This window comes from Ischnura elegans, chromosome 3, assembly GCF_921293095.1.
Source record: "Ischnura elegans chromosome 3, ioIscEleg1.1, whole genome shotgun sequence".
Classification (NCBI taxonomy): Eukaryota; Metazoa; Arthropoda; class Insecta; order Odonata; family Coenagrionidae; genus Ischnura; species Ischnura elegans.
In genome coordinates, this window is record NC_060248.1 from 22615463 (window position 1) to 22630759 (window position 15297).

At 39.0% G+C, this 15297-nt stretch overlaps 1 protein-coding gene across 3 annotated transcripts; it reads right to left on the bottom strand.

Annotated features, from left to right (window-relative positions):
• Nucleotides 1-20: 20 nt before the first annotated feature.
• LOC124155555 lies at nt 21-15085 on the bottom strand. Of its 3 annotated transcripts, none has more exons than XM_046529480.1 (5): nt 14455-15085; nt 13167-13268; nt 11701-11833; nt 9228-10519; nt 21-716 (listed from the first exon to the last, which is right to left on the bottom strand). In XM_046529480.1, the coding sequence occupies exons 2-5, from the start codon at nt 13197-13199 to the stop codon at nt 525-527; spliced, it is 1650 nt and encodes a 549-aa protein (XP_046385436.1). In that variant the 5' UTR covers nt 13200-13268; nt 14455-15085; the 3' UTR covers nt 21-524. The 3 variants fall into 3 exon arrangements, with proteins under 3 accessions (XP_046385436.1, XP_046385434.1, XP_046385435.1); XM_046529478.1 differs by having other exon boundaries at nt 13167-13623; XM_046529479.1 differs by lacking the exon at nt 21-716 and adding an exon at nt 5569-5895 and having other exon boundaries at nt 13167-13623.
• Nucleotides 15086-15297: the final 212 nt, after the last annotated feature.

The following is a 15297-nucleotide window of genomic DNA, read 5'->3' on the forward strand; positions in this document are numbered from 1 at the left end:
CATTTCAATAACTTCATCTTATTTCATCGTAATGCTAGTGGTGTTTCTTCCTATCCATGAGAAATGAGCAAGAAACATTTTATTAAATTATTTTTAGTAAACAATGTACAATAAATAGGTATAACATATATGGCATCTTCAGTGCTAAAACTTAAAATAGCACAAAAAAATCCAAATCTCTGATGGTTGCTTATGAGCTTAAAGTGTAAAATATAAGTGTTTGTTTCCATGGTATGATGTTTTATGTCTCATTCACACTTAATATGCCCTTCAGCAACTTGGCCAAGAACAGCATTAAGAGCATATTACCTCAGATCAATCACCCTTCAGGTAATAGCCTATTTCTAATACAGGACATAAGCATTTAAACAATATAAATGCTCAAGACCAAAATCATTGAATAAAATAATAGACCTTTGAGTCAACAAGATTGTGATACCTTAATTTTTCAGGGAAATTTCAATCAAAGTGTCCATAGAATCTCATATCTATCAATCACTAATGTTTGCTGATGAACAATGCATTTAATTGTCAAAGATATCTGAAAAATTATTATCACTCAATTTTAGGCTAGACTCTGACTCATTAACATGCTCTTCATGGTCAACATTTTGAATCCAGGAGACTGTATCCATTTCCATGAGGTCTCGGGGAGAATATTTTGCTCCATCAGCAACTTTCTCCAGTCTCCCCATTTCATCACCAAAATGAAGATCCTAAGAAAGAGGTGAAATTGAATTTATTACAAGACTGTCAGCGATAATGGTGAGTGTTCCATTTCAACACTTAAAAATACTTCTCTATTAGACAAGAAAATTGATTAATATGTTAAAAGTAATTTTATTTTAGGCCAGATGAACTGAATGAATCAAAGTAACAGTAGTAAAATTTCAATAATTAATACATTAATGTATACATATAATTCAATTCATAAGCCCAGTTTTTTAAATCCATATTAGCCTTTGCGGCACTGGCGTAACTATGGGGGGATGAGAGGATAGATCCCCCCCCCCAAAGCCGCAGAAAATTTTATAGTATGCTAATGTTTTCCCTGCTGTGATGATTTCCATCAGAATTATGAGTGAAACCCAAAATTTTAAGAGCCAAGATGGCATAAAATGTATTTCCAGGCATGTCAGTTTTCAAAAATTTTACCGTTGCATTGGGGGAGGTGGCGTTGCCCCCCAGATTCCTCCATCCCCCCCAAATCCTAGCATATTCCTAGTAACACCACTGCTTTGCAGTGTATTTGGAATCAGTTAATTAGCACAAATTTAATTGTTTTCAACTTTTTTACTCATATGTATTGTGATTAGAGATAGGTAAGTTCAGTTCTTTGGATCTTAACTCCAACAGTTCTCAAAGTTAGAGCTAGAACCAATGCAAAAATGGACCTTTACGGAAATCATGGGCAGGAAAACCTGTTCGAAACATCCACTTCTTGAAGTTCAAGGCTTTGCAACAAACCCGTGAAATGATGTACTTACTGTATTCATCTGAATGTAGGCCCCCCCTTTTTTTCCAAAGATGCCCATGCAGGGTTCCCACTCTAACTACATTATAAAATTCACGGTTTTTTCCAGGTTTTCACGGTTTAAATGTCATCAAATTCACGGTTTGTAGATAGGGCATTTTAGGCAGAAATACTGATCACGTAACAATCATCGGCCGCACGTTAACTAAAAATGTAACAAACGCAACAGATGCCTTGAATGCAAACGCAGCAATGACAGTGCTATCTCTCATGACGTCATCTATCGTAAGCAAAATTCAGGTCCGGCGAAAGGGTGTGAGTGGGAAAATGAAGAGAGAAGGGTGGCAGGGAAGTGAAGAAGTGCCTGATTTTTTGCCAGGATTAACGTCTTCCAATTGCAGGCTTAAGGTCAATGTGCTGTCATGGCACACACGGACCAATTAATAGTTGCGCTTTCGAATACACGTGTGCAGCTAAATGCGTGGACAGTATCTGCACGTGACTCGACCTTGAAACATGATTTAAATATCGTTTTTTTCTGTTAACCCATCTATCGTTGTTCTGCAATCAAGTTTGATGGATTTCTAAGGTTCTATGACGAAATTCACGGCTATTTCCAGGTTTTTTCACGGTAGACGAAATTCACGGCTTATTCACGGTTTTAAGGTTTTCACGGTTGAGTGGGAACCCTGCCATGGTAAACGTAAAGGGGGACTTTATATTCAAATGCATTTTTTATATTTTTCCCAAAACTGAAGGTTTAAAATTAGAGGGAGGGGGCTATATTCGGAGAAATACGGTAGTTTCATTGTTCCTGCTAATGGATAACAATCAAATACGAGGACCATGTGATATGCCCAACAATGAAAAACATAAAAATGATGATGGCTTGAAGATAACTACCTAATTTGGCTCCTGCACCATATTTTTGGTGTTTTCGGTTTGATATAAGTCATGAGCCAACCTTTAAATATGTAGATAATTAATGCTTGTATACAGCGTAATTTAGACAATTTCATTTAAGTAGGGATGGACGGATCCAGGATTTTTTTCGGATTTGGATCGGATCCTTGATTTTCGGAGCCGGATCTTTTGGATCAGATATTTTTGGATCCAAATGCATTTTCAAATTCCTGATGCTGAGATTCCCCAATGATTTGACTACGTAGATTTCCGCGGTGTTCAGGTTCCAATTTCTCCATATTTCCGGTGCAACCGCGTCGGTTTGTTGGTGATGACAACAGTTTCGCTGGCACTGCTGCCAGCGTCTTCAGGTCGAAGATGATGCCGGTCCACGATTTTCGTCGTCCTTATATAGGGGGTCAGTCCCGCCAGTTGTGGCTGCCGCTCTCCTATTGGTCCGCCTAATGAGCCTCCTCCAATGGGCATCCAGATGGTAGCCGTCGTCTCTGTTAAAATTGTCCGTCCGGGCTATCTCAATGGATTCGCGGATGAGTCTGGGAAAATATCTGCCTTCTTTCACTATTATCTTGGCGTCGTCAAACTTAATGTCAAATGATGCTGAGTCGCTGGCAGAAGAAGAGAAACATCTAATTGCAGCATTGAAAAAGAATGGCTACCCGGATTCGGCCCTGAAAAGGGCCATTAAAAGAAAACCACTTTCAAGTGAAAAAACGGAAGACGAAAGAGCTTGGGCCGTCATTCCCTACGTCGCAGGAACCACCGAAAGGATTGCCAGGGCCCTGAAAAAGCACGGCATCACCACCAGGTTTAACTGTACGACAAAAATTGGTGACTTGCTGCCCACAGCCAAAGACAGACTACAGCACGACCTTCATGAAGGTGTTTACAAGGTACCTTGCTCGTGTGGAAAAGCATACATCGGTGAGACTTGCCGTTCACTCAAGATACGGATGCAAGAGCACCGAAGGGCAACGAAAAACAGGCAATTCCAGCTGTCTGCCATATCGGAGCACGCCTGGACCCCTGGACATGACATTAAGTTTGACGACGCCAAGATAATAGTGAAAGAAGGCAGATATTTTCCCAGACTCATCCGCGAATCCATTGAGATAGCCCGGACGGACAATTTTAACAGAGACGACGGCTACCATCTGGATGCCCATTGGAGGAGGCTCATTAGGCGGACCAATAGGAGAGCGGCAGCCACAACTGGCGGGACTGACCCCCTATATAAGGAGGACGAAAATCGTGGACCGGCATCATCTTCGACCTGAAGACGCTGGCAGCAGTGCCAGCGAAACTGTTGTCATCACCAACAAACCGACGCGGTTGCACCGGAAATATGGAGAAATTCCCCAATGATTGTTCGATCTCTTGGTAAGAGTCGCACTATGTGCTAGTCGTATTTTGCCTTTTTCATTTTCCACGGCTGAAATTCTCCTACGTAACCTCTGCAAGAGCTTTCAAACTAAACGGTTCATGAGTAGAACAAGAATAGCATGCGACGGCACATTCAAAGGTAGAATCGGAACTCTTTCCACCCTTATTGCATTCACTGAAGCGATAACTAAACAAGTGACATGCATCTTTTTCTCTTACACTCTTCAAACTCTCTTTGAAGTCACTTAGCTACTGACACATCCAGGGGATAATTAAGATCAGGATATCGTACTACTGCGTCTTATGTTGGAAACTGAATAAATAGGGATATAGGCATTAAATATAAACACCAACAAATGGAGAGCTCTAGAAACTAAAAATTATGGCAATTTGCCACAGGCACACCCAATGCAAAGGGTTAAAGAGAGAAATTCAATGTTGGATGAGGCATAGTCCAGGGTGATATTAAAATATTCCATGTAAACCTACTTACGTGGCATTGAACTTGTAATGATTATTTCAGGGAATCCTGAAAGTATCCTGTATTTAACTAAGAGTATTTTAGACAATGATTTCTTCAAGAGGTTTTATATGAGGGCATGGATATTTATGATATCATATGATTTCATGGATTGTCTAAAAGTGGTTCAAATAGCCTATTATTCACTAATATATTGTTTCTAGCAAGATATCGTTGCAGAGTATGATCATTCTGCGTTAACTATGCTGGACGTTATGCTAGCAATCAAAATTATCGAAAAATCTTTTTGAATTGAATGACTTGAAGAATGGAGAGTCACAGAAAAGGAATTACTGTGGAACATATGGAATAATTACCCACTACCCCATTGCAGTCCTTGTCCGAAGAATGTATCTCGTTGGTGTAATCAAAAAAAGGGTATCTAGGGAAACCAGTATTTATATTTATCTTTCAATTAGCAATCAAATGGTGTGGCCATCACAGCATTTGTTGTCCTATCAGGCATCAATTCTTCACTGAATATTTAATCCATCTAGCTGAAACGGTTTCATAAAAAATTCCAACTATATCATCATCAACAAAAATATGAAAATGAAATTTTTATGTCAGGATATTTAGCTAGTATCCTGAAGACTTCTAACAACCACATACCCAGCATTAGTGGTTGTGTGAACGCACAGCTATTTGATCACAAATCCAGGGAAGTGGTTTACATGGGTACACCAAATCACTGTGTGTCATAAGAAACTACATTGCCAGTCACTATGATACACAGGGACTTCACACACAAGCTACTTGGTAGGACTCTACTGCATGACATTTCCATTATCACACACTGTGATTCCTTTCTTATTCCATCTACAATGCAACAAAACCAGTCATCAGGACTACTTTTCATTAATCTTCTTTTTGACCAAATCATTACCATAATTGCTTTAACCAGAGAGCTCTGTTGATTATATACAATTTCTTGCCTCTTCACTGGAACAAGGTTGTATTCCAAAAAAAAAACATTTGTGTTGCTGGTTTCTGCTCCATTATGATTAATGATATTCATACAAGGATTCATTGTGCAGAGGCTACATTTTAGACTTGATTGTCATACGTCTATCTTCTAGCAATTTAAGATCAGATGACATTTTACCCTATCATCTACTACAGATAAATTATGGGAAAGAGCTCTTAAATGAAAAAATTGATGCTAAAAATTATGCATTTGTGGAAGAATAAATTTTATTAAAAACATTGCATTCTTTATCATTCACTAGGCAAGGTAAAATTTCAGCTTTGAAATGAACAATACTGATAATTAATGATTTCTATTCTCTAATATATTCTTTTCAACCATACACTGTCACAAATCATATTTGTCTCTCCACTGGAAATATTAACCTCCTCCACATTTTCTTTCTTATGAGAATTTTATCACTTTTATCATAGCAGGATCTCATTCATTTATGAAGATAACTCTCCACGGTTCTCTCATCAAATCATTACTCATACCCATGGTTTTAATTCATTTTCTCTCTTCTTGGCCAAGGTAAATATTATTAGCATGAGGAATTCCAGCATTCCATATTACTGCAAAATTCTCTCCATCAAGTTTGTTTGGATATCAGTTCACACAGTTGGGTCCCTGTTAATAACAACAATAATACTTATCAACTCACAATATTTGTTGACCATTGTGAATTGATAATTACTATTTTTTAGTTTTAATAATTGAATCACTTCATAACTATAAGGATAAAATAATCTATGATTTCCATCAAGTTCATCACCAAGATTAACTTTATAGCCTCTTAAAACAGGAAAGTCTTCACCTGCCCAGCAGATGGAGAATGAAATGTAATGACACCACACAAGGTAGCTGTCCCCCCTGCCTCGTTTGTCAGGACCCAAATTTTTGTACGCTAATCTTACACCGGGCTCTCAAAGGGATAGATATTTCATAGTAATATTCCTAAGTGAAAATCAAAACCAGAAGCTTGAACGTGGTGAAAGGGTTTCATATTAACCACGATAACTCTTTGTGACTTCCACAATTAATTTATTTAAAATAATACAACTGGTTTCGGCTACCAAGCCATTATCAAGTAAATAAAAACAATGAAATAATGGCAAAGAAAGGTTTATATCAGGGATGGCAAGTGAAACAAAACGAAAATGTTTCGTTACAACCTGGCGGGAAACAAAAATACGAGGTCTAGGTTTAGTTTCATTCTCGAGAATGGAGGAATCATCTAAAGTCAAAGTCTTCTAAAGCCAATCCTTCTGGCCTCCTCCATCCGTCATTCAGATCCTACACGTATTCCTTCCATCTACTCTGCACCTCTTCTCTCTCGGTTGGCATCCTCCCATCTTTAGCCTTAATTTTTGACATGGCTTGCCCTCTTTTGCTGCCCGATAGCGACTTAACTTGGCATACAAAGCGACTACCTCTCCTTCCTTCTGAAACTTTTCCATTTCCTCACACTGTCTATTCCACCAAGCCTCCCTTGCCCTCTTAGTTTCCCACTGCAATCGATTATTTAGCTCCTTATACATTCTTTTGCCCCGCTCTGTGTCCACGTTCTTCCACATCCTTCTCTCCTCCATTTCTTTTACCATTGCCACCGTAACCCAAGGCTTCTTTATCCTTCTACTGTCAATGTAGCCAATTGACTTCTCTGCCGCTTATTTGACTATTCCCATTTTAATATTTCACCCTTCCTCTACAGTCTGTGTACTTCCAATCTCCCGTATACTAAAGTCACTAGTTCCTGATATCCTCTCCTCATAGTCCCCTTCAGCGCTTCTACATTCCATTTCTCCCCTTCCTTACTATCATAAGTCTTTTGAATGTTATGCTCCATTTCATGGCACTAGGTTGTGGTCTGAATTCGCATCCGCTGCAGGGAAACTTCGCGAGTTTTTCACACTACATATTCCTAAACCTCTGTCTTACCATAATGTAGTCTATCTGATATCTCCCCACATCCCCTGGACTTTTCCATGCGTACCTTCACCCTTTATGATGATTGAACCAAGTGTTTGTGATGAATAATTTGCTTATCCTGCAAAATTCTGCTTCTTTCTCTCCCTAGTCGTTCCGAATTCCTAGTCCAAATCCTCCTACTTCGTTTCCATCCCTCCCTTCCACGGCTGAGGCGTTCCAGTCTCCCATCACTACCAGATTTTTCTTACCCGGAGTTTCTCTAATTATTTCCTCGAGCTGTTCATACAACTCATCTACTTCTTACTCCCTATGATTACTAGTGGTCAAGTAAACTTGAACCACCACGAGGTTGGTGGGTGGCGCCTCAATTTCTACCACAAGAATTCTATCGCTTACCTGATCTGTACCTACCACACGCTTACCCATCTTCCCATTTAATACTAAAGCTACCCCTCGTTGACTTTCTTCCCCACCACTATATATAACCCTTTACCCGTCACTCCAGTAGTCCCATCTGTCCTTCCATCTAACTTCGGATAGACCCAAGATATCTAGTCTTCCTTTCTGCATTTCCCTTTTTATATTTTCTAGTTCACACACCCTCATCATTGTCCTCACTTTCCTCGTCCCTACATTCATAGAATTCTTCTTCTTATCCATCCTCTTGGTCTTCTTATCCTCATCCTTGGATGCTCCCGCTGATACTAAAAAAGATTATGATGATTTGTCTCTGCAAGGATTTCACATGATATGGTACCCCAAGGACCTTGCCCACTCCACTGCCACCTATGACACCCACCCTTGAGGGCTGAGTCCCGCGATTCCATCCGAGGTAAGTTCGATCAAACTCCAAGTTTTCAGGGAAGAGATAGTTAGTAGGGTTTCCCACTTCCAATCCAACAGTGTTTTTTACATGACGCCATCACGTGGACTACCTTACGTCTGGCTCCTACACTTCGACCTATCTGGCATGGGTGACCCTACCAGGAATAATTGTGAATTAATCTCGCCACCGCAGCTCTAGGGGTCATAGGAACACACAGGCCTTTCCACCACGACAAGGTTGTAGCCCAAGGGAAAGGAATGATAGTATATGATAGTATAAATGAAAATACTAATTTAAATAAAATTATTTAAATAATACACTTCAATCATAAAACTTACTTTCAAAGAGCAGTGAAACGAGTCGGGTGATTTGGTGTCAATTATGTGTATTTGTTTGGAATTTTTCCATCAAAACAAGACTCCATAATTATTGATGATAATCTCAAAGTATGTGAAAATTATTCGGATATCGGGGACAATTCTGAGGTAAGAACCAGAGAAGGAAGCAGTCATGATGGAAATGAAATATGCTCACTTTAAATACACTACATGGCTTTCAGATAAGCTGTATTGTTGATGATGATTTCCATTTTCATTTCGCAAATATTGAAGCCATAGTAGAAGAGGTGATAGAGTAAGGCTAAGATCAAAAATATAATGCAGACGTTCTTGAAACAGGATCTAAATACATCAGTGTTTAAATAAACGTTACATAAGAAGAATGAAAAGGTATTTACCTCTAATCTATGAGTAACCAACAGATGCCATACACAATAAATTAATATATTAAGTATGTCAGTAGAGAGGTCTAATAAAAGTGTGTCGACACACAATTAGTTATGATCATAACTAAGTATTTTCATATACACATTATTAGTTAATAATTTTTCTAATTATCCTGGAGTGGCATACTCAATGCAAGAGAAAAGGTGAGGTCAGTAACCTCTTCCATGAGAATGTTGCACAAACAAAATAGGGAACAGACACTAGAAGCTGTGAAGGTAAACAAGTTGTACACAGACATACCTTTTTTTAAGTATTGTTAGTCAAGAACATATTTATGGCATTGAATTAAATAGCGAAGTGACAGTAAAAACATAGTCAATCCCCAGGACCAGAATAGTTAATGGATTCAAGGAATCTAAAATTGTTTCCATGAAAGGCCATTTAGGGTAAGATAAAAATAATTTTAAAATCACACTTACCAATGTCTTCCTAGATCCAACCATTATATCAGGTGGTGTTGTTTTTATCTCCTCATCATCACTGAAACTTTCCACTTGTGGTTCTCCTTTTCTGTTTATGTCTGTGTCAACAGAAACACTTTCATTCACACTACCATCACTTTCTTTTGTTCCCAAATGAGTACTTGTGGTTTGTGCAACTTGGGCGCCATCACAATCTCCCTCTGTGGATTTCATCGCCGAATCAGATAGGAATGAGAATACTGGAGGTCCATTTACTTTAAAGAAGTAATTACCACAGCTCTGCTTCCTCTGGTTGACATTGTCATAGTCTTCATCTGCCTCCACTGGCTGAGCTGTGTTGATCATGCCAATATCATTATTTGTGTCGACTGCCTGCATAGGATCCATGATACTCTTCAGCAAAAGAGTCCATTCTGGTGGATCTGGTTCACCACTTCGATGAGTCACTTCCAAGTTTCTGTCACTAGGTAATCTATCTTGGTCAGCAGATGGCAAGCCCAGGCCTATTCTTTCATCACTAATATCCTGTTGAGGATTTTGTCTCACTTGTGGCTGTGGAGTGGTTATTGGAGGCATGTGAGGGTCAAATTGGATTGGATCTTTGGGGCACCAGTCTGCCAGTGGCAGTTGATGAGGAGAGCAAAACGTCATGGGTGGAGGAGGTGGTAGAGGAGGACGGAATACATTGGAATCGCCACATGAGGACGAAGGTATGTTGAAGTGGTGGGAAGAATGAGGAAGGGGTCCATATGCATTCATCATTGGTCTTTTAAAAGAGAATATGTACCCTTGGTTGGTTTTCTTTGTCAGAGTGCCGTCACCACCACCAGAGACAGGATGTCCCAAGTCAATTTGATGGACAAAAACATTTGGGGGGGGAGAGGAAGGTTTTCTTATGCTCTGTTGCATTGAAACTCCAGGGCTTTGAGTGGTCCCACTGCATTTTGGAGAGGAAATGCCACCCTTACGAGATGAATGCACATTGGATGTAGGTGATGGCTGGTAGGCGAGAATCCGACTCCTTTTGGCACGAGAATTGGAAGCACTTTTAGAGCTTGCCGAGGACTTGGGAGACTGTTGAGTCTGTTTTTCTGGTTTCTGCTGCTGGTTCTCTTGAGGGAAATTGCTGGTTTCTTGCTCTTTTGGTTGCTGGGGGTTTGGGACACTGTTGTTTTGCTGATTACGTCTCTGAGACCTGAACTTAGCCATTTGAGCCATTATAGACTTTCTCAGGCGGCGAGCATAGAGTACATTGTCGATTGTCCGCAAAAAGTCCCTTCCACATTCATCTGCAATGATAGCAAAAAAGGAATAGGTAGTGTAACATGATGAATGAAGTAACAATGATGATCTTCAGTAAAGATCTGACTGACTTCAGGAAAGATGGCAAACATATTTTCGGTGACACATGGTAGTACAAAACAGATTCATTTTCAAAACTAATACAGATCCTCCAAGTATTCCTTCCTCCAATTCAAAGCCTCCTCTCTTTTTGTTGGGGCCTGATGTTCTCAACCTTTTATGACATCTCTTGGCCTCTTTTTCCATCTTAACTTACATCTTAGCACTTAACTTCCTTTTTCATCCCATTTCCCCAGTCATTGCTTCAGTGATCCACCGATTCTTCCTTCTCCTGCTCTCTACATTTTTTACAGATGTTTATCAGAGCTTTCACATTTCTTGTTTCAACACACTTCTACCCTTCATCTTAAGATTTCAAACTTCTTTCCACCCAGTCAATATTCTCAACTGCTGGCTCTCCTAAATTCTGTCCCAAAACTAAACCTCCTCCCATGTATTTTTTCAGTGCCCACATACCTTTTTAAATAATATGTAGCCCAGAAATTTAAATGTATACCTTTCCCTCTAATCATTAGCATTATTACATTAATTGCATTTATCAGTGTTCGAATTTTTCGTTCGATATTTATCAAGTTTTAAAATTTACTGGCTTTTCCTTATTGTTAAATGACTATATATGTATATCTATGCTCATTCACTGCCTACACCTGGCAAGTTAGGGCGTCAGCACCAGAATCAAAGCAATCAGCCAGCCACACCACAAGCCAATTTACAGTACTTGGCTCACACTTCTCTTTGGTTGGTCAACAGCCGACAACAGCACTTCTACACAATAGACAATGTGGGCTTTGAAGGGAGCGGTAGATGACTCTGGAGTATCTGAACTCAGATGGGGATGCACGACCATAATTGATCAATGTTAAAAACTATGACGAATATTTTGGACAAAAACTTTTGCGTAGTAAGGACAGTTAAAAATGTTCCTGACTACTTCAATTTTTTACTGTCTTTTTAACTTTTTTACCGACATTTCTCTGACTCTTCAGTGACCTCAAAAACATACTAGTATTTCTGGTTTTCAAGATGCCTAACAACCCCGTAAATTCAAAATGAAGAAGGCACTGGTGGCAAAAATAACAATTAACACTAATTTTAAGTAAATACTAACCAAAGACTCGCTGAAGTTGAGGGGGATGTATATCAGGAAACAGCTCACATAGCCTGTTATAAAAACTGTACGGATCAATAGCTGGAGCAAAGCCATCTCCATGAGGTCTTGCATTAGGAGGAGGTCCATTTTTCTGAAAACATGAATTGCAGATGTAGTCAACAGCAATAAAATATGCCCAAAGAATCAAAATTAAGTAAATATGACCAACTATACATGAATATAAAATGAATCCAGTCGAATCAGAAACCATACTTTTTTCTTAATAGTACCCTTCTCCTTTTCAGACAAAAATGTACCATAAAAAAGTAATAGGAGGATTACATTTGAGATCAATTGACATATTTTTTTCCAAAATTGAATCATTGAAAATTGGGTAGAGTTATATAATTAGGAGGGATTACACTTTCACTCCCTGTTTAACTCAATCATGTAATTCATTCCACGCCAAGTGAAATACTGCAAAATTCAGGTAATCAAGTTCTGAAAAGACTCATGTTCATCTAAGAATGCATTTTTTATGGTAGAAGTTCAATAAATGTCACACACCAAAGAAACCAGTCATGTGAAAGTCAATGAATCCTATTTCGAAAAAAATTATTTGCCGTTACAATTTTAAATTAACAACAGATAGCAAATCAAAAATGATTTAACATCTTCAATGCATCGTAATTTACAACAAATAGCAAATAAAAATGATTTAACATCTTCAATTAATTGTTATTAATACATTAATGAAAATTTTTGCAGATAAATGAGTATACAATAGCTGCAGATTAGCTCTAGCCTTTACCTCAAGCCAAATGAAGATACCAAACGACACATTGTCATGTATTCAATCCCACTGAAATAAATATGAGCCTCAAATTGTTGGCTTAGAAATAATATTAGTTCACTAACCAAACTTTTTTTAAACTCCCTCTTTTTAGATCTACTAATATTTAAAGTAAATATTCTCCTTTGAACCTTTTTTAATCAAATCAATTGATACATAGCCCTGTCCTTTCAGTACTCTTTTTATTATGGGAACAAGAAGAAGTTGGGCGGTGGAAAATCCAGGCTGTAGGGGGCATTAGGCAACATTGCTTTTGAAAGCAAAAAGAGTCACAAGTGCCTCTCGGCCATGTACCTGCCGGCCAACAATGCTATATGAGCTGACACAAAACCCTTGAAAGCGCCCAGTTGCCAGAATTGTCTAGACAGAAATGACCTTCAGTTCCAGAGTGCACTCCATTTTCACAAACTCAAAAATCTGACACACCTTTAATACATTACTTAGATTTCCAGATGATAGTGACATTATCACTGGCAGCAAGTTATTGCATGTTATGAAGGTGAAGGGCACCCACAGCTTGCACCCCATTGGTCCCACCACACCAAAGCTTCTCAAAGCCACACAACCACAAGTTTTGGTTCTTTCAGAAACAATACAATGAATGAAATTTCGTTGTTTAGATAATCATTACCTGGAAACTGTTTGAACTTGATCCCATTGACATCCTGCTTTCATTAATCTTTCTCTGTTCAGTTAATGGATCCAGGGGCTGTGAAGGTTGACTCTTGACTTCCTGGTTAAGTAGCATGAATGAATGAGGATTAATCTTGACAGGCAATTCTTGAGTTGGATTTTGCAGACCAGAGGACAGATTATCAACCGTGTACGGTCTTGGTTCTATCATGACGGAATCTTTACAAGACACAAGATTTGCACTGTGGGTAAGAATTTGTGACACAAGGGGAGGGGGAAACTCATGCATAAACTGTCTGGGTCTCTTGAAAATAGGGTCCATTGGCTGAGGTTTTGGTAATTGAGGAATGGTTGCTCCACAAACTCTTTGTCCAGGCAACATTTTCTGTCCAGCCTCCCAAGGCAACATCAAAATATGATTTTCTTTAAAATCAGCACGCGAGAAATTTTGGAAACTGAAATATTTTAATGCAAATACAATATCAGAAATCATACTTGGCTATGATAACATTCACCCACATTTAAACTTGGCACATTTAATATTTTAAAATCACATCAAAATAAATCTTAATTACAACCAGTTCTGCTATTTTAAGATTAAAAAAGACAGTACTTTGAGTGAACTCCATAGAGAAGAAGAATACCAAGAACAAGTTGCTGAGTTAACCTAACCCTTCCCCTTCTCGTCACTCCCCTGAACGAGAAAAATTAAGAACAAATCAAGTAATGCAAAGTGAATTCATTCAATGAATCATGGACAAAAGCATGGCTGCAGCTAACAGTGCTTATCATTATCAGGGCATATTTATAAGTAAAAAATACTTACAGCAAAATATATTAAGGCTTCCCTTTCTAATATGAGTTAATCTAACATTATATTGAACTTGCCCCCTATAATCCATCATCTTAATTTCGCTAATAACACTGTGTCCTAAATATTTTTCAAGATAATGAACACTAACAGATGCTTCAAGAGATTTTTTCATGGTAATCAGCCCCCTGCACAGCATGTTTACATAGTATTACATGAGAAATGAGATGAAAGCATGTGTAAAACTTCGTCTATAAAAACCCACGGCGCACGCCCAAATCAAAATAAAATAAGAATTTCACTAATACGTGCACTCACTTTTCTCACAAACGTCACTCTAATTTATCAAATGCATGGGAAAAGTATTAACACATCAACGTCAATGACGTATATTTCAATAAATACGATGAATCTACCGAAGCACGCGAGAAAATAACTCAAGTCAATGCGTTCAAAGCCTTTTAACAAGACTTACCTGATAAGTTCCACGAGCTTGTGCCAAGCCTGCTTTCGAAGAGAGGTTTCCACTTAAACTGACCCCATAGGGAATTCGTCACGCTTCCATCCACGGAGCAAACACACTGCTACAGCTGTTTGACCCAAATTCCACTGGATAAGGGAGGAATACAGAGACCGTCACTAACCACTCTGTCCTTAGACCGAAAGCTGCGAATGGTGAAGTGAGAAGGCCCTTTCAATGAGGGTCTTGGGGTAGTGCCACCGCTGCTACCCTTCAACCACCTTCACAAGAACCAAGCAGCCTGACGCGGACGTACTGCTCTCAACAGACCATACGCATCGATGACTGCTGCGTGCCACTGACAATTCTGCCCGTCTACCCTGCCTACCTCCGTCTCCCCTACTTCTCTGCAACTCCCCTCTCCCGTTAGCGAGTTGTGAGGGTTGTGAGGAGCGCAAAACACTTTTTTCTCTGAAATTCGACACTTTGTCTCGAGGGTATCATCTGACCACCCAGTTAGAATAACACGAGGGCAGCTGTCAACGATTAGGTCAGTATGTGAGTTCAAACTTTTAGATACATTGTAATCCGATTACGACAATGTGGTTCGAGTTGATTGGTGACGACAATGTGCAAATTGTTTTAAAGTTTTAATTAATAGATACGGCTTTGACGTTATAGCAATTGTTGTTCTCTACATAATTGTCTCTTGTCGTCAAGCACATTTAATTATAAATGATAATAATACGCTTTTAGAAAGACGTAATGAAAGGTTCATTGCTCTCAAAAGTTATCATCACTGGCAGAACAAATTCTGCACCATGCATCGCCTGTGGCGATTACTGCTGGAGTAGACAA